The 20,342-nt window shown below is 48.4% G+C and overlaps 1 protein-coding gene across 1 annotated transcript in view; it reads left to right on the top strand.

Annotated features, from left to right (window-relative positions):
- The first annotated feature begins 2,266 nt into the window (after nucleotides 1-2,266).
- LOC121448420 (uncharacterized protein C1orf127-like) overlaps nucleotides 2,267-20,342 on the top strand; it is a 31,804-nt gene continuing 13,728 nt past the window's right edge. The window contains exons 1-5 of the mRNA XM_041652449.1: nucleotides 2,267-2,292; nucleotides 10,766-10,866; nucleotides 14,192-14,290; nucleotides 17,603-17,727; nucleotides 18,764-18,907. Coding sequence (XP_041508383.1) covers nucleotides 2,267-2,292; nucleotides 10,766-10,866; nucleotides 14,192-14,290; nucleotides 17,603-17,727; nucleotides 18,764-18,907 — 495 coding nt within the window. The remainder of the gene's footprint in view (nucleotides 2,293-10,765; nucleotides 10,867-14,191; nucleotides 14,291-17,602; nucleotides 17,728-18,763; nucleotides 18,908-20,342) is intronic.

Raw genomic sequence — 20,342 nt, 5'->3', positions numbered from 1 at the left:
GCTGAAGCCAGCTCTCCAGCGTGAGGGCGATCTTGAATTCCTAATCCTCCAGTTTCTGCCTTCCAAGTGCTAGGATTATAGGCCAGTGCTGCTAGGCTCCAGCCTTGACTTGGTTTAACAGTGGTTTATCAGGCTGGGTGGCTCAGTGGTACAGCACTTACTGAGTCCATGTGAGGTCATGGGTTCTATGCCCACCACTGGGGATAGCACACACACACACACACACACACACACACACACACACACACACAGAGAGAGAGAGAGAGAGAGAGAGAGAGAGAGAGAGAGAGAGAGAGAAAATATCTACAGATAAAATATAACAGCTAAAAATCAAGAGTTTTGTATTGGAGAGATGGCCTTGTGGTTAAGAGCACTGACTCTTTTTGCAGAGGACCTGAGTTTGGTTCCCAGCCCCGAAGGTGGCTTACAACCATCTGTAACTCCAGTTTCAGGGGCTCAGATGGCTTCTTCTGACTTCCACGGGCACCCATGTGGTGCATATACTTGTAGGCAAAACAATCATACACATAAAACAAGTCAGAAAATAATTTTTTTTCTTTGAGACAGGGTTTCTCCGTGTAGCCCTGGCTGTTCTGGAACTCCCTCTGTAGGCCAGGCTGGCCTGGAACTCAGAGATCCACCTGCCTCTGCCCCAAGAAGTTCTGGGTTTAAAGGCATGTGCCACCACCCAAATGCAACAATCTTTTTAAAATCCAGATTTTAGGACTAGAGTTAGGGCGACAGTGAAGAATATGCGCGCCAAGTTCCAGGGCAGCCAGAACTGTCACACAGAGAAACCCTGTCTCCAAAAACCAAAAAAAAAAAAAAAAAAAAAACCAAACCAAAAAAAAAAAAAAAAACCCAAAAAAGGATACATGCCCCTGTTCTAGAGGACCCGTGTTTGTTTGATTCCCAACACCCATGCCGATGGCTCACAACCACCCGGGACTCCAGTCCAGAGGATCTGATTTCTCTGACCACGGAACCCACACCCTCATGCACACACCCACACACAGACACCTACACATTCACATAATTAAGATTAAATAAACCTTTATGAATTTTTAAAAAGTCAATGTTTTTAAAAATATTCTTTTAAAATAAGTTACTATTTTTTAATTTTTTGTGTACATTGCTGTTATGCCTGCATGTATATTTGTATAAGGGTTTAGGATTCCTAAAAACTGGACTGTTGTGAGCTGTCATGTGGGTGCTGGGAATTGAACCCAGGCTCTGTTCCTGGAAGAGCAGCCAGTGCTCTTATCCACTGAACTAAAATATTCTTGCCCAGGTGGTGGTGGTACACACCTTTAATCTCAATGCTTGGGAAGCAAAGGCAGGTGGATCTCCAAGTTTGAGGCCAGCTTGGTCTACATAGAGTGTTCCAGGACAGCCAGGGCTACACAGAGAAACTCTGTGTCAAAAACAAACAAACAAACAAACAAACAAACTACTATCTCCAAACAAAGTTCTTGATGACCCTATTTTGCTCCTCCCCTTCGCCCTCCTCTCCTCCTGTTTCTCCCCATCTGTTTTCTCTTTTCTTTCTCCTCCTGTTCTTTTCTTTGGAACACAAGGCTTCCATGCAGTAGGCAAGTTGTCTTCGGCTCAGCTGCATCCTTCAGCATATCTGATAGTGATTTTTGTCAACTTGACACAAACTAGAGCCATCTGGGAAGAGGGGACCTCAACGGAGGAGCTGCCTCCGTCAGGTCAGCTTGTGGCTGTGTCTATGGGGGCAGTTTTTTTTTTCCTTTTCTTTTCTCTTTTGATTGACTGATGATCAGTGTGGGCGAGTCCAGCCCACAGTGGATGGTGCCGCCCCTAGACTGGTGGTCCCTGGTGGTGTAGGAAAGTAAGTTAAGCAGTGAAGCCAGTAAGCCTCATTCCTCCACAGCCTCTGCTTCAGCTCCTGCCTCCGGGCTGCTGCGTATTCCTGCTCCGTGTTCCTTCAGTGATGGACTCTAAGCGTAAGATGTAACAAACCCTTTTCCTCCTAAGTTGCTCTTGGTTGTGGTGTTTTCTACAACAACAAAGAACAGCACCCTATTATTTTGAGGTCTCAGAGATAAAGCAATTAATTGTCACCCCAGGAGGCACAAAGCAGTCGGGAGGTGTTAACACCTGTCTGTCCATTCTGGCACCTGGCTGGTACTTGAGTGGCTCTTGGCAACCAAGAGAAGGGGACAGGCTGGTCTTTTACCTATGACCTAGGAGTGCCACCAGATAAACTCCTCCAGGGGAGGAGAGAGCCTCCAGGCTGAAGATGTGGGGCTCCCTGGCAGTTGTCTGGTAAGTGCCCTTACCCAAGTTTCCCAAGAGGGTCTTTGTCTGGTCCTCCTGAGAACTGAGGACTAGGGGAACCCCGAGCTTCTATTATGCCGCTTGGAGCAGAAACCAAATATTTTCTTCCAGAATCCAGAAGCTTCATGTCTTGAGAGAAAGAGGTGGGTGGTCAGCTCTGTAGCTGCCTGAGGACAGAAAGAAGGGAGAAGCCAGTATTCTCAATGAAGGCCTGGCCAGAGCCACTGTCACCGTCACCATCCCTTGTCCCAGGGAGCGCTTGTATAGAGTGTGCAAGCCCAGGGCTTGGTCCCCAGTACCACTGAAGGACAGAACAAACCCACTCAGAATAGGAGCAAGGCCTCCACTGCCAGCTTGAAGGTCAACAGTAGTTGGCACTTGGCCCTGGACTCCTTACTGCAGGGCTTTTGTGTGCTCTGTGATGTTTGTAGATCTGTGGACAAAGAGGGCGATGGACAAGCTGGGTGGGGTCGGCCAGCTGGAGGTCTGGGTCCTGTGCCAGGAACCACCCGCTTCTCATGGCTGTTCAGTGTGGAGCTCAGCTTTGGGATGTGAAGGGAAAGTTCAGGATCCATAAAAGCCACACTGGAATCTCGCTCCTAGTAGGGGCTGGAGGAGGAGATTGCGCAGGTGTAGGCTGAGCTGGCCCTGGCAAGGCGAATGTAATGCCCTTTCCTGTATAACAGCATGGGTGAGGAGAGGATGGCACCACACATCAGCAAAGCAGCTTGTTTCTCCTTTCCCAGGTCTCCCGGCCTCTCAAGCAGATTCACCTGGCCTTGGGGTAATCTTACTTTGGCTACAGGGCAGTAAAAGCCTCTGCTTTGCAAACGAATCAAATGATGATAATGTCGCCTCCTGCTGGGAGCTACGAGGATACTCTAGCAGGGGTAGACGTACGCGGAGCAGGGGTGACGAGGCCACCAGGTTGTCTCTAGAGAGAGGGTCTTTCTCTGGCTTGGTTTTAGTTTGAGATGGGGTCTTGGTGTGTAGCTCAGGCATGGCCTCAAGCTCCAGATGTTCTGGCCTCTGTTTCCAGAGTGCTGGGATTGCAGGGCTGTGCCACCATGCCTGGCTTTACTCTGGGTGGATGAAGAGCAGACAGTTGAATCTGGCAGGCCCAGCTCAGATTACAGGCTAGGGAACCAGGCTAGGCCAGAGGTTTTCAACCTGTGATCCCTTTGGGTCGAATGACCCTTTCACAGGGGTCACCTAAGACCATCAGAAAACACAGATATTTACATTACAATTCATAACAGAAGCAAAATTACAGTTATGAAATAGCACCGAAAATAATGGTATGGTCGGGGTTCATCACAGCATGAGGAACTGTATTAAAGGGTCACAGTGTTAGGAAGGTTGAGAAGCACCAGTTTAGCCCTTCTTTGCTAACCGAGTCTGGAAGACTGAGAGCCTTGGCTCTCAGCTCATTTGATACTGAAGAACTAGAGGAGCCAGCGACAGCAGCCTTTGATGGACACCTACTGTCCTTTCTTATCTGTCTTTTTTTTTTTTTTTTGTTTTGTTTTTCGAGACAGGGTTTCTCTGTGGTTTTGGAGCCTGTCCTGGAACTAGCTCTTGTAGACCAGGCTGGTTTCGAACTCACAGAGATCCGCCTGCCTCTACCTCCCAAGTGCTGGGATCAAAGGCGTGCGCCACCACCGCCAGGCTTTGTTTTTGTTTTTGAGACAGAATTTCTCCATGAATCTGGTCTAAAGCTCAGATTCTTCCTGCTGTAGCCTTTGAAGTGCTGGGATTTAGAGGTGTATGCAGACACACTTGGATCAATTACTTAAAATATAACTTTAAACATTTGTCTCTACACACACATTCACATATATGCCTATATCCACTATATACAAATAGGAACTCACATATATTTTCCACTAGGGATCAAACCCAGGGGTTTGCACATGCCACGCGCTGTACTAACGAGCTACATCTGAAGCCCTCTACTTGAAAAAAAAAAAAATGAAGTCTCTGGCTGGGAACGCAAAGTGGCATTGTGCTGGTTGCGTGTGTGCAAGGTCCTAAGGTCTGTTACCCAGCCCTGAAGAAACCAAATTGAAATAGGAACACATTACAGAGATTTTTATTAAATGTTGCCTTCAGTACAAAAGAGAGGTCCCCAGAGCAGATACATATACAGGCAGTCCAGAATGTTGAAATGAGTTCTCTTAATGGATGCGAAACTAGACCATAGCCACAAATCAGCAACCAACGGCACCTAGACCACAGATATCCACAGATCAGCAACCAGTGACACCTAGACCATAGATAGCCACAGATCAGCAACCAGTGACACCTAGACCACAGCCACAAATCAGCAACCAGTGACACCTAGACCATAGATAGCCACAGATCAGCAACCAGCGGCACCTAGACCATAGATAGCCACAGATCAGCAACCAGTGACACCTAGACCATAGATAGCCACAGATCAGCAACCAGTGACACCTAGACCATAGATATCCACAGATCAGCAACCAGTGACACCTAGACCATAGATAGCCACAGATTAGCAACCAGTGACACCTAGACCACAGCCACAGATCAGCAACCAGTGACACCTAGACCACAGCCACAGATCAGCAACCAGTGACACCTAGACCATAGATAGCCACAGATCAGCAACCAGTGACACCTAGACCATAGATAGCCACAGATCAGCAACCAGTGACACCTAGACCATAGATAGCCACAGATCAGCAACCAGTGACACCTAGACCATAGATAGCCACAGATCAGCAACCAGTGACACCTAGACCATAGATAGCCACAGATCAGCAACCAGTGACACCTAGACCATAGATAGCCACAGATCAGCAACCAGTGACACCTAGACCATAGCCACAGATCAGCAACCAGCGGCACTGCACCTGGATATAATGTACTTTTTTTTTTAAAAGACATTTTTTCATGTAGCCAAGCTAGCCTTAAATGTGTCATGTGGAGGTGGAGGAGAATGATTTTTTTAAAAAAATATTTATTTATTACGTATACAATATTCTGTTTGCGTGTATGTCTCCAGGCCAGAAGAGGGCACCAGACCTCATTACAGATGGTTGTGAGCCATCATGTGGTTGCTGGGAATTGAACTCAGGACCTTTGGAAGAGCAGGCAATGCTCTTAACCTCTGAGCCATCTCTCCAGCGGTTCTCAACCTTTTTAATGCTGTGACCCTTTAATACAGTTCCTCACGTTGTGGTGACCCCCCCACCATAAAATTATTATATTTTTTTTTACTATTTATTTATTTATTTATTTATTTATTTATTTATTTATTATGTATACAATATTCTGTCTGTGTGTATGTCTGCAGGCCAGAAGAGGGCACCAGACCTCATTCCAGATGGTTGTGAGCCACCATGTGGTTGCTGGGAATTGAACTCAGGACCTTTGGAAGAGCAGGCAATGCTCTTAACCACTGAGCCATCTCTCCAGCCCCGAGGAGAATGATTTTAAACTTCTGATCCTCCTGCTTCCACCTCCCAAGAGCTGGGATTACAGGCGTTCACGTATGGTGTTCTGGAGTGCTGGGGTTCGATTCCAGGGTTCTATGCGAGCCGGATGAAAACTCTACCAAATGGAGCTATAACTCCAAACCCTCTCACATTTTTCTGGGTCAGAACAGTTTTTCCAGTGCTCAGAGATTCCATAGCTCCAGTGATACCTCACAGAAAATGAAAGAGTAACACTCTAGAGAACTCCCAGTTTTTTTGCAGAAGCATAGTGACTTGGAGGGTCCATTCAGGAGCCGTTTTCAATTTTTCCTTTACACTTGCTATTCTAGTACCCATATGACTAGAACCCCCCCCCCACACACACACACAGTGACTTCCGATTTTCTCCCTAGAGGAGCCACTATCTGCACCACCAAATGCAACATCTAGAACTATTTTTGATCTTTCTATAAATACAGTCACAGAAGAGATAGATGCTCTCTCATGTCTGACGTCTCTCAGTGGAACATGTAGTATGCGAGGCGTATTGCCTTTTCTTGTGCTCTGCTATCTCATAGAGTGAGCAGGTCCCAGTGCACCCATTCCCGTGCTGATAGGCATTTGGGTGGTTTCCAGTCTGAGGAAACAGCCTTGCTCTGTGGACAGCCTCATGCATGCCTTTTTGGGCACCGTGCCCGAGACACTGTTGGAACGAGATTGCTGGTCACAGGCTGCAGTGGGAGCAGCCTCAGATGGTGCTGGCTTCTGAAAGTGGTGGATTGGACCTATCTCCTAGCTTCTGGGAGCTGGAGCTTTCTCGCTGGCCTGGCTTCTGCCAGCTCTTCCGGGTGCTGTCTTTCACCCCAGGGCTATTTCTCAAATGCCACTTAAGGAGGTTGCCTTTCAGGAGTGTTTAGGCTCTTGATGCAGTCCTTCAAAACTGCTCCCCCCTTTTTTAAAAGATTCATTTATTTATGGGGCTGGAGAGATGGACTCAGAGGTTAAGAGCATTGACTGCTCTTCCAAAGGTTTTGAGTTCAATTCCCGGCAACCACATAGTGGCTCACAACCATCTATAATGAGATCTGATGCCCTCTTCTGGTGTTCAGGCAAACATACAGACAGAACACTACATACATAATAAATACATTTTAAAAAGATTTATGTATATTTTTGAGACAGGTCTCACTATGTAGCTGTGGCTGTTCTGAAGCTTGCTCTGGAGACCAGGGCTGTAGCTCTGGTTGGTGCAGTGTTTATCTAGACTGTACAGAGTTCTGAGAGCTATCCCCAACACTGCAGAGCTCACAGAGATCCAGCTGCCTCTGCCTCCCAAATTCTGGGAATAAAGGCAAGCACCACCATGCCCATCTATTTTATCTTTAAAAAGATCCTGCCTATGTGTGTGTGTCTGTGTAGGGATATGTGCAGGTGAATATGAGACCCCATAGAGGCCAAAAGAAGGCCACAGAGTCTCTGGAGCAGATGGTTGTGGAGTACGCAGTGTGGGAGTGTGCCAGGAACTGAAGTCCTCTGCGAGAGTACTACACACTCTTGTTTAGCTGCCTAAAAATCACGTGGAGGTGGTGGCGCACACCTTCGATCCCAGCATGCATGAGACAAGGCAGGAGGGGGATCTCTGTGAGTTCGAGGCCTGCCTGGTCTACAGGGTGAGTTCCAGGACAGCCACGGCTACAGAGAGAAACCCTGAAGTGCATCTCTGCCTTCCCACCTAGGGTCTCCAGAACTTCTGATTTACTCTAAGTTCAAATCTCGGTACTCCTCTAGGGTGTATCTGCCCTCCCCACACACCTGCTGTCTGGCCCTTTGTCAGACTTTTGTACTGACCTTTGTGTTTAGTTCCTTGAAAGCATCAGATCGTTCCCCCATGCTTGTGGGTTCGTACCTCCTGCTCTCTCTGGCTGGAATATACCTCTCTGGATGAAAACCTGGAATTCTTTGCTGCCCGTCGTAGTTCAAATGCCACAGCTTACTGATGGTATTTTTCTTGAAGGTTTATCTTGAGTATGAGCATATGTGGCTCTGTGCCAGAAGAGGGCGCCAGATCTCATTATAGACTGTTACGAGCCACCCTGTGGTTGCTGGGAATTGAACTCAGGACCTCTGGAAGAGCAGCTGGTGCTCTTAACTGTTGAGCCATTCATTTCTCCAGCCCCGATTAGTGATGTTTTATCTGATGTAAAAACTTTGAAATAAGCAGAAAGAGTTATTTTTTTTTTGTTTTTAAAAAATATTTATTTATTATGTATACAATATTCTGTCTGTGTGTATGTCTGCAGGCCAGAAGAGGGCACCAGACCTCATTCCAGATGGTTGTGAGCCACCATGTGGTTGCCGGGAATTGAACTCAGGACCTTTGGAAGAACAGGCAATGCTCTTAACCACTGAGCCGTCTCTTCAGGCCTTATTTATTTGTTTTTAACATTGATTTATGTCACTGATCAGTTATTGATATTTTAACATATACCCGTGTGCTACTGCACACATGGGGGGGGGGCAGAGACAATTTTGTGGAGTTGGTTCTCTCCTCCTCCACGTGGGTTCCAGGGATCCCACTCTGTTTATCAGGCTTGGTGGCGAGCACTTTCCCCCATGAGCCAGCTCACAGACCTGAGACTTTTAACAATTGCAGGCTCTGTCTGTTGGAAGTGGCTTGCTTAGTGCTGACATTTGCTCTCTCTGACTCCAGCATTCCTTAGTTTGTGATGCTTTGTTATTATTTTATTATTTATTACTTATGTGTTACATATGCATATACATGTGTGAATATACCTTGTCAAGGGAGGCATGCACGTACAAGAGTGTGTATGGAGGTGCATGTGTGCACTTGTATGTGTGTGGGGGGCCAGAGGTAGACACTGAGATCCTCCTTTATTGTCCTTATTATTCTCCACATTATTTTATTTATTTGTATTTTTTTGTTTTGTTTTTTTTTGATTTTTTCTTTGAGACAAGGTCTCTCTACATAGTAGCCCTGGCTGTCCTGGAACTCGCTCTGTAGACCAGGCTTACCTTGAACTCACAGAGATCCCCCTGCCCGTGCCTCTGAGTGCTGGGATAAAAAGTGCGCATCATAACTACTGGCTTATTTATTTATTTATTTATCTATTTATTATTCTCAATCTCCTCATTGCTTCATTATTGCTATTATTATTATAATTATTTTATGAGTGTTTTGAGACAGGGTCTCACTATGTAGCTCTGGCTGGACTGGAACTCACTACATATACCAGGCTGACCCTGAACCCACAGAGCTCCACCTGCTTCTGATTCCCAGTTCTGGGATTAAAGATGTGACCACCATGCTCGCTTCACTTTTTTTTTTTTCTGACTCTGATTTATTTGATCTATCCAGTCTGCAAATGACACAATCTTCCAGTCTTCCAATCTTATTTGTCAGGTTGAGAAACAATGAAAAATCCTATTATTTGCAAATACAACATTTTCTTTATCCATTCTTCGGTTGAGGCTATCCATAACTTGCAAACTGTGAATATAGGCATTTAGGGATTTCTATTATACTCCCCCCCCCCTTTTTTTTTTGTTTCTGAGACAGGGTTTTGTAGTGTAGCTTTGGAGCCTGTCCTAGAACTTGCTCTGTATACCAGGCTGGGCTCGAACTCAGAGATTCATCTACCTCTCCCAAGTGCTGGGATTTAAGGCATGCAGGGTGGTGACCTGGCCCCTTCTCTCACTGAACCTGGGACTCACCAATCCAGACAGACTAGCTGGCCAGGGAGCTGATAGGGAGCGCATGACTCAGCCCCGCCCCCTCCTCCCAGTGCTAGGATCCCAGGCATGTATCACCCTGGTTGGCTTCTAACATGGACACTAGGAATCCAAACTCAAGTCTTCATGCTTGCCTGGCTGGTACTTAGCCAATGGAGCCGACTGTCCAACCCCTTGTGGAGCCTTAAGCTGTGGACAGCCCTGGGGCCTGCAAAGGATTCTTGTCAGGGACTGGTGCGTGTGACCAGGGCTCTTTTCATTCAGAAATTCTGCCTCCCATGGACTGAGCTGGTTTCCAGTCTGTTTGCAAATTCCTTCCGACATCCTGGATCTAGAAAATATATCTGTTCTTTTTTCTCTCTCTCTCCTTTGAACTGGCTGTAAATCTGCAGGGTTTCTTCATTAATAATTATTTAATAAAAATTTTCAGACAGATTTATTTTAAGAATTCTGTATGAGCCGGGTGGTGGTGGCACACTCCTTTTAATCCCAGCACTCGGGAGGCAGAAGCAGGTGGATCTCTGTGAATTCGAGGCCAGCCTGGTCTACAGAGTGAGTTCCAGGACAGCCAGGGCTACACAGAGAAACCCTATCTCGAAAAAAAAAAAAAAAAAAAAACAGAAAATCAAAACAAAATTTGTATGAGAACCACAATGTTGTCTTTTTGGAAATTATCTTTTTACATTGATTTTCCAGGAAACTCTCTCCCCCAACCCCCCACCTCCGGCTTTCTGAATCTTATCCCTGTTTCTGCTTCAGTGCTTGCTGTGGGAGATCCCTCTATTCATTTTTTCCTTGACATTGCTGCTTGGTCTCTGTCCTGGCTGCTGCCCACGGTAGGCACCATGCAAACGATATATCTCTAGGGCGAGGGTGTAACTCAGTGGTAAAGCGCTTGCTTAGCATTCTAATGGCCCGGATTTGACCCCTAGCAGAGCAAAAATAAAAAATAATAAAATCCATAGATGCATAAATATAATTGACTGAATGAAGTGTAGCGGAGATATTGTGCACCTGTGATCTGGGCGTATGGTAGGCAAAGACGGGAGGGTTACAAGTTAGAGGCCAGTCTGGGCTAGATGGTGAGGTTAAGGTAGCCTAGGCTACATGGTGGAAACATGTCCTAAAACACAACATGACAAAACAGCAATAAAAAGTAAAAGAAAACAAAACCAGAGATGAGGTATAATTGCCTGAGTGAATAAAGTCAGGCTAGGCAGCCCTGCTGGGCTGGGCACCCGCTCCACACCCTTCTCCCTTCCTCACAGGGCCATCTGTCTGGCTTGTATTCAGCCTGCTGTGTTCCCGTGGGTCCTCCCCTTCGGGTCAAACAAGGACAGGCCTCGCCCGGCACATGGAGCTCTGACAGGTAAATCAATCACGCTTTTCTGGTTCACACCAGGCTTCAGGCGGTTCCCCTCTTCTCAGACTGATAACCTGCCTGCCTGCTGTGGTTACGTGGAAGTCAGAAGCATTCATAGCCAGTGCTTAGCCCGGACGGACGGCAGACCCCTCTGCCACCTAGCACTCGCCGAGTGCTTGAGTTCCCAGGGATGGCTTCAGTTAGAGCCCGGGCTCCCTCTCACTGAGGAAGCCCTTGTTTTGAAATAGCCGGCACGGGCTCACGGGCTCACGTACCAGGCTTCGCATGCAGTCTTGGGGTCCACTGATTTGTTTTGCTCTTTTGACCTTTGTTGTTTGTTTTGATATAGGGTCTCAATATATAGCCTTGGTTGGCCTGGAACTCATTATACAGACCTGGCTGGCTTTGAATGCATAGAGATTTGCCTCTCAAGTGCTGGGATTAAAGACGTGTACCACCACACAGGGAAATCTAACTCATTTTTTAAAAAAATATTTATTTATTATGTATAATTTATTTATTTATTATGTATACAATATTCTGTCTGTATGCCTGAAGGCCAGAAGAGGGCACCAGATATCTTTACAGATGGTTGTGAGCCACCATGTGGTTGCTGGGAATTGAACTCAGGACCTTTGGAAGAGCAGGCAATGCTCTTAACCACTGAGCCATCTCTCCAGCCCCCAATCTAACTCATTTTTACATCAGAGTCTGGAAGGGTGAGGGACTTGTCTTCTCCCCAGCGATGAGTAGGAGAGCCCTGACTTCAGCCAGGCAGCAGAACCCTGGGCCCCCACCGTCAGCCCCTCACCACACAGAAGACATTCCAAGGGGAACAGATAGATATTTGTTGAGTATTCATCCTGGGCCAAGCCCTATGTTGTGGCCCTCTCCCACACTCCCTGCTGATTTTTTTTTAAAGAAATAACTTCTAATTTTATTCATTATTGTTAGTGTACATGTGTGTGTATATGTGTATGCAGTGGGGGGGCACACGTGCCATGGCATATTTAGAGGAAAGTTTTTTTCTTTTTGGTTTTTCGAGACAGGGTTTCTCTGTGGCTTTGGAGCCTGACCTGGAACTAGCTCTTGTAGACCAGGCTGGCCTCGAACTCACAGAGACCCGCCTGCCTCTGCCTCCCGAGTGCTGGGATTAAAGGCGTGCGCCACCATCGCCCTGCTAGAAGACAGTTTTGTGGAGCTGGTTCTCTCCTTCCCTCTTTATATGGTATCCTGGTGTGTGTGTGTGTGTGTGTGTGTATACATATATGTGAACCTGACACAAACGAAAGTTATCTGAGAAGACGAACCTCAATTGAGAAAATGCCTCCATCAGAATGCCCACAGACAAGACTGTGAGGCATTTTCTCTCCCTCCCTCCTCCCTACCTCTCTTCCCCCCTCCTTTCCTTCCCTTTCTCCCTCCCTTCCTTTTAGATTTATTTTATTTATCATGTACTTTATGGATATGAGTGTTTTGTCCGCATGTTTTATCTGCACACCAGTAGAGAGCATCGTATCCTATGGGACTACAGTGTTAAGATGGTCGTGAGCCACCACGCGGATGCTGGAAATTGAACTCAGGGCCTCTGAAGAAAGGCCAGTGCTCTTCCACTGAGCTAATTCTCCAGCCACAAAGTGGAGGAGGCTTTTCGGTTTTTATTTTATTTTGTTTTCTGTTTGTTTGCTTGTTTGTTTTTGAGACAGGGTCTCATTATTATCTGGCCTGGAGCTCACAGAGATCCACTTGCCTGAGGATCTGGCAGGCAATCCTCCTGAGGCCTGGGATTAAAGGCGCATGCATACCTGGCCCTGCATTTTCTTGATTGATTGACTGAGGAAGGAGGAGCAGTTACTGTGGGCAATGCTGCCTGTGAGCAGGTGGTCCTGAGTTGTATAAGAAAGCAGGCTGAGCACACTGTGTGTGTGTGTGTGTGTGTGTGTGTGTGTGTGTACAACAAGCCAGTAAGCAGCACCCCTCCCTCCATGGCCTGCTTTTGGTTCCTGCCTCTAGACTCCTGCCCTATATTTAATAAACCCCTTCCTTCCCAAGTCTCCTTTAACCAAGTCTTTTATCACAGCGACAGGAACCTAAGGCACACAGGTTCTGAGGATCTAAATGAGGTTGGCAGACCAACATGTTTGGGTGGTAAGCACTAGGTACTTGCTGAGCCATCTCACCCCCCCCCCCCCGCCTTTACAAAGTAGTTTATTTTGTGTGTATGTGTATGATAGATGCATGTGTCTGGGTGTGTGCGCCCCTTCACACACGGAGGCCAGAGGAGGGTGTTAGTTATCCAGCTCTTTCACTGAACCTGGAGTTAAGCTGGTGGTCAGCCAACCTTGGTCTCTATATCCACCAGCACTCAGTGGGAGGTGCGCGTATGGCCACGCGTGGCTGTTTACATGGGTACTGGGGACTTGAACTCAGATCCTCATGCTTGCTCAGCAGGACTCTTGTCCCCTAAGCCACATTCTCAGCCAGGTTTTCCATTGTTGAGCTTATCCGTGAGAGAGGGGATGTATAAGAACAGGGTGGGACCCTCAGGTTTGTTTGTCCCCTAGAGGGACTCTCAGCCCTCAGGAAAGGTTTTGCTGGCGGTTACCGTTCATCCCGGAGAAAAGATGAAGACTAAATTCAGGCTTTGGGAGAGAACACAGGCCAGAGTCCCCATCACGTCCCCATCACTACCGTCCCTGTCACCTTCCGTCGTCATTGTCTATGTCCCTATCATCACTATTATACAATCAATTCCAGGAAGAAACTGACTAAGCAACAGGCACATGGACAGACAGACAGACAGACAGACAGACACACACACACGCACGCACGCACATACGGTAGGGCTTTAGACCCAGATGTTCTGACTCTGGTGCCTGTGCTCACCAGGAAATCACAGTGCTTCTTGTCTCCCCATAAAACACTGGCTAAGCCGGGCGGTGGTGGCACACGCCTTTAATCCCAGCACTCGAGAGGCAGAGGCAGGCGGATCTCTGTGAGTTTGAGGTCAGCCTGGGCTACAAGAGCTAGTTCCAGGACAGGCTCCAAAGCTTCAGAGAAACCCTGTCTTGAAAAAACAAAAACAAAACAAAACAAAAAACAAAACACTGATGCTAGATGCAGGGGTGAGCCCCCTCCTGGCTGATCACTGTGGCTAGATGCAGGGGTGAGCCCCTCCTGGCTGCTCACTGTGGCTAGATGCAGGGGGTGAGCCCCTCCTGGCTGCTCACTGAAGCAGGCTTGGAAGGAAGCCCGTCCACTCTTCCTCCTTTCCTTCCGCTCTCCCTTTTGTCTTCTCCTCCTCCTCAGCAGTAACTTCTTTACCCCACAGGGAAGGTCGAATGCTTCTCAGACTACATGACCCTGCAGGTTCCAAGGAGCCACGTGCAGGGTTTGAGGCAGTGGCTGGCATGGGTCCTGCACCCGCCGGGTAAGCTATCTTCTCAACCTCCCCCCCCCCCCCCCCCCCCCACGTTCTCCAATGCGTTTCTCACACCAGGGCGCGGGAACTGCAGTTCCTGAAAGGCATCGTTGGGCTACAAGCTTGCTCCTTCCCAGGCCTGCCCTGACCTTCTCCAAGGTCACAACTCTTCCCCGTTCCTACTCTTGTGTTCACGTGCTTGTCATCAGCGCCACCAGCAGGTCGCAGGGAGCAGGCACAGCCCATGTGCTCCGTGTTGATAGCTACGGTTCCTCCAGGGTTGACTCTGTCTCATGCTTAGGAGACTCCTAATAGACATTTGCTCAGTGGACAAATGGCCCCAAGCTTGGATTGAAGTGCCCATCAGGTGCTAGTATGTCCCTAAACTTAAATCACACTGTGAAGTTAATGGGACAATTTAAAAAAAATGTATTTTTAAAAATTTCTGTTTATTTCATTAGTTGTGTGTGTGTGTGCGTGTGCTTGCATGCACACTAAAATGCAGTGTTTACAAAAATGTGCCACAGTGAGCATGTGGAGGTCAGTGGATGACTTGCAGGATTTGGTTCTCTCCTTCAACCACGAGGATCCCAGATATTGAACTCAGTTCATCAGGCTTGGTGACAAGTGCCTTTACCCACCGAGCCTTCTTGCTGGCCTGCATTCTTTTCTTTTTTCTCTTTAAACTTCTATTGCACATGTACGGGCATTTTACTGCATGTGGGTTCCTGTACCATATACCTGCACGGCTAGTGGGATCCAGAAGAGGGCGTCGGCCTCCTGGAACTGGGGTGGCAAATGGTTGTGGGTTACCCTGTGAATATTGGGAGCTAAGCCAGGTCCTCTGAAGAGCAGCAGCTGGGGCTCTTAGACACGGAGTACACTCTCCAGTCCCTGGTCCACGGTCTTACCCACTGGAACCACTAACTCATGCTTGGTGGGGATTTTCACCTAAAGTCCTAAAACAGCCAAATGGACGGCAAATTATGGCTTTCAGAAAACTTTGAGCCATGAGCTTACCCGTTTTCCAGGAGGAAGACCTTCTGGAAACGTCTGGAAGGATCCAGAATAGAGAAAACATGCCTGAAGCGCACTGCCTGTGGTGCCTTTGGTCACAGAAGCTGCAAGGAAGACACCAGAATGTTTCCTCTCCTTTGTACAAAAAAACAAAGAAATCAAGGAGGGAAGCCTTCCCATCTCAGAATGCCTTTTCCTTGTTTCCTTTCTTCCTTCCTTTCTCCTTCCCTCCCTTCCTTTCTTTCGTTTCTCCCTCCCCTTCCTTCCTTCCTTCCTTCCTTCCTTCCTTCCTTATTTATTTTTGGTTTTTCGAGACAGGGTTTCTCTGTAGCTTTTGGTGCCTGTCCTGGAACTAGCTCTTGTAGACCAGGCAGGCCTCGAACTCTCAGAGATCCGCCTGCCTCTGCCTCCCGAGTGCTGGGATTAAAGGCGTGTGCCACCACCACCCGGCGCCCTTCCTTATTTTTAATTTTTTGACCTTGCTTTATTTTTTTAAGGCAGGATCATATGGTGTAGCCCAGGCTGCCCTATGTGGTCCAGGCTGGCCCCAGACTCACAGCAGTCCTGTCTCAGTCTTCCCAGCATTGGAATTAGAGTTGTGAGCCACCAGGCCTGGCTTAGTCTGGGATTCTACAGTGTTGTCTGGGACTGCTGTGTCCTGAATCCTGGACTGGCCCTGGGATGGTCAGTCAGCCGGCGACGCCTCTGGAACCGGAGTGGCTTTGTGTATTAAAAGGCCACTTTTCCAGGAGAAAACGCGGAGGATACATTAAGCTGTCGCCTGTTCTTTGGAAAGCCATTATTAATGGAAAACAATAGATTAATAGTTTTAAAACGCTTGTTCAATAAGTAATTTTTATGGCTCTGGATAGAGCCCATTAAACACTTCTGTGTGTTATTATAAAGAAGTTTTAAGTGTAAAATCATAAAGTCAATAATCAGGGAATTAGTCACAGCAGCCAGCCACAGGCCATTAGTTTTAGACGCTGTCAGAGACACCTGTGGCTTCGGAGGAAGCGCTTTTCTTCCAGTCGGCAGTACCAGGTGGGGATGCAGAAACGACGCTGCCTGCTGCCTTCCATAAAGTTGAAGGGACAGCAAGCAGGTGCGAGCAGCGGGATGCGGGCAAATATTTACAAAGTGCAGACGTGAATGGGGAACTAAAGGGACCCGGGTCAATTTGCACATCCAGGCTGAGACACTTTATTTCCCCAGTGATGTGCCTTTCAGAGCCACAGGCTCGGCCTTGATCTGCTAAAGATAGCTGTGAAGGCTGCACGCCCTTAGAAGGGAGGCATGTCACCCGAGAGTGTCCCCCCCCCCCCCCCCCGCACCCAGGCTGCCGGAGCTGTCTCCTGCAAGGGCGTATTCCTCCTCTGTCAACTATCTGGGAATGAAAAGTGTGGGCTTTGGGGCGGGAGGGTGGGGGACTTGATAAAAAAAAAATCACCTCAAAAGCAACACAAGATAATTATGGAAACAGAAGAAATCTAAAGACGATAATGAAAACTGCCTGTAATCCCTCTGCTCAGTGATATTCCTCTTTGTGTTTTCCTCATCCAATAAATGTTTACTGAGAACCCTCTACGCGCCAGATGCAGCTTAAGGCGCTAGGGATACGGCGAAGAACAAAACAGATAAATACTCTTGGCGCCATGGGGCTGGCATTTGGGTGGAGGGCAACAAGACCACTGCTGTAGTCGTAGACGTTTTTCAGCAGGCGAGGTGGTAATTGTGATGCAGAAAGGGGGCCTGAGAGCAGGGCGAGGTTAAGAGGGGGTGATGGAGCCTCGGCTGGCAGAGGCCTCGTCGACAAGGGGGATTGACTTAAAGACTTGAGAGTGGTGGACTGAGCCACACAGGTATCTAGAAGAGCGGTCCAGGCGGAAGATATTGCCAGTGAAAAGATCCCGGGTCTATCCAGGATGCATTAGAAGTAACAGGGAGGCCAGTATGGCTAAGGCAGAGGAAGGGCAGTGAGAGACTAGGTGTGTCTCACATGGGTCTCTGAATGGAGAGCACAGCCATCTGTGGCAGGCTTGAATGGGACTCTGTGGGTTGCTGTGGAGGGAAGGAGTGGGAGAGGAATGAGAAGGCAGCTTCTACAGACCAGGCTGGGCCCAGAGCTGGGAGGTGGGTGGGATGGGAGAGTCTGCATGGGTATCTGGCAGAACCAACAGACTTCCTATCTTTGCTGTTCTCCCATGCTCCAGAACAGAGCAGCTATGGGCTTATGTCTGGGTGTTGGACGCTCCTGACCTGGCCTCCGCTGTTCTCCCATGGTCCTGTCTGTTTCTGTCACAGGCGCCATGAGGGCCCCCAACCACCTGGATTCTCTTCTTACCAAATGTGGTTTCCTCTTGCGTCCTGCTCAGGAGGGCGGCTTCATCTTCCGAGCTTTGTACTCGGGCTGCTTTGTGCAGAAAGAGGTGGGTTTGGGAAACTATTGCTTTGCCGTGCTGGGGTCAGAGCTCAGGGGTCAGAACTCATGTATGCTAGGATGACAGGCAAGTGCACAGCCATTGAGTTACACATCCAGCTTCTTTTGTTGTTGCTTTGAGACAGTGTCTCCCTATGAACCCTAGCCTGGAACATACCACCTATGTAGACCAGGCTGGCCTCGAACTCACAGAGAGCTGTCTGCCTCTGCCTCCCAAATGCTGGAACTAAAGGTGTGCACCACCAACTCCACACACACACACACACACACACACACACACACACACACACACTTTAAAAAAAGCAATCTTATTTTGAGGCAGGCTCTCTCTGCACACGCTGGCGTCGAACTCACTCTGTAGCCCAAGCAGCCCTTGGCTCCTCCTACCTCAGCCCCCTGAGTGCTGGGTTCTAGGTGTGTATCCCCACGCCTGGCTTATCATCTTCTCTCCAGCAGCCCCCCTGCTCCTCTCCTGTCAGCACTGCCCTCCTTGACAGTCCCTCACCCCCACCCCCATGTACCTCACTTCACCCCCCACTCCAGGGCTCACACTCGGGCTTCTTGCAGGGTTCCCTTGGCCTGGCATGTTGCAGCTCTGTTGCAGAAACAGCCATGTGCTGTTTGCTTAGTTGCTCACATGTGCGGAGCCTCAACTGCCTCAGCTGTAGAATGGGACCAAGGGATTTCTTACTGGGGTTGAAAGAAACAATTTGTTGTCAGGAATGAGCAGATAAAAACCCATGCTGTCTCTTTAAGGGTGACCTTCTGAAAGACAGAGCAATCCCCTGGTCCAGGGTCATCCCCAGGGACTTCCCCTGTCAGGGCTGAACTGTCACAGGCCAGAATCTGCCACGGTCCCCTGTGCCAGAGACCCTTCTGCTTGCTTCTTAGCTCTTTCATGAGACAGGCTTCTGGGAGGCCCGCGTTCATGGTGCCCGCCATGAGCAGAGGCTGACCTATAATCGTGGCCTATTAACTGCTTGTTCTTCTTTCGTTTGAACGTGTGAATTTTGCCCGACATCCAGAAAGCAAATTACAGGTTGGAAATCAGAATGTTTCAAAAAGGGACAAAAAGGTCGAAGCAGAGTGATCTCTGCATAATGAAGTGTCCCGTGATCACGTCGAGGCTGGGTGAACAGAGGGTCCGCTGCCACCCCTCATTCATTCAGGTAACAGCTTGGAAAGCCCTGGGAGGGTCAGGGAGGGCTGGGGAGGACCGGAAGGATTAAGGAGAACTGGGGAGGATGGAGAAGGGTGGGGAGGGCCAGGAAGGGTCCGGGAGGGTTCCGACAGTGGTGATGGTCATCGGGGGCTGGCTTCTCTTCAAAGACCCAGGGAGATGACTGTGGTTCCTGAGCTTTGGGTGTAGTCCAGCAGAGCTGACAGCTAGAGACACAGGGTAGGCCCATTCTTTGTGGACATTTAATGTTGACTGGATATCACCTCCCTCTGGGCTTTTGGGCATTGAGTCATGTGTTGGGACAAGGGGTGGTGACAACTAAAGTCTCTGCCGTTGTGTTCTTTAAGTCATCCGGTGAACGTCAGAACAGCAGGAGTGTGTAGTGTGTTCTCTGTGTTTTTCTCTCTGGATTAAGGAAAATTGCTGGCTAAAAGAAAAAGTAAAAAGGCTGGACAGTGGTGGCGCACGCCTTTAATCCCAGCACTTGGGAGGTAGAGGCAGGGGGATCTCTGTGAGTTTGAGGCCAGCCTGGTCTACAAGAACTAGTTCCAGGACAGGCACCAAAGCTACAGAGAAACCCTGTCTCGAAGAACCACTAAAAAAAAAAAAAAAGAAGGAAAGTTGCTGACTTGACATCAGAGTCTAGTCTCTCCTAGTCTTCTCCCCATCCCTGTCTTCTCTCTCTCTCTCTCTCTCTCTCTCTCTCTCTCTCTCTCTCTCTCTTTCTCTCATGTATGCGATGAGTTCCTTGTGTGTCAGGCTTGGAGGATAGCCTCAGCAGTCAGTTCTCAACTCTCTTTCTTTGAGACAGGACCTCTCACTTGCACCTCTGTGGAGCCTCTGGGCGCTGCCTCCTGTCTTGCTATAGGCACGCTGAGATGACAGTCTCCAGCTACTGCATCTGGTTTTGTGGGGGTTCTGAGGATCCAAATTCAGGTCCCTACCCTTTTGAGGCAAACGTTTTATCCACGGAGCAATTTCAGCAGCATTGGATCCTGATTTAACCCAGATCATGTCAAAGAATTACAGCCTTCAGGTTTGGGGTGAGCAAGGCCCCAGGTTCCATCCCCGGCACCGAGGAGCGATGCACCATCCTCACTGGAAAGAACACAGGCCTATGGTGTCCTCCAGTGTGTCATTGCTTGGTGGCATCCTTAAACTCAAGTTCCTCTGTAGCCCTGGACTAGAGAGAGGCTTGACCGGGAACAGGGGAGGGTTGCAAACTCACAGCAGACATGAATGTGTCAGACGGAGAAAGGAGTAAGGAATTGAACTCAAGCCTCCATTTCCTCAGCAAAGCTTCTCTTCCACTCACCCTGCTGCACCGGGCATGGCTATGGCTGCTGCTTTGTAAATTATTTACTTTGGCGCTAAGGATGGAACTCAGGACTTTACATCTATTAGGCAAGCGTTCTGTCCGTGAG

The sequence above is a fragment of the Microtus oregoni genome, unplaced genomic scaffold (assembly GCF_018167655.1).
Source record: "Microtus oregoni isolate MIOR12 unplaced genomic scaffold, Mior012 000005F_ref0000423, whole genome shotgun sequence".
NCBI lineage: Eukaryota > Metazoa > Chordata > Mammalia > Rodentia > Cricetidae > Microtus > Microtus oregoni.
The sequence above is the reverse complement of the archived record's forward strand: the minus strand, read 5'-3'. Positions and strand labels throughout refer to the sequence as shown.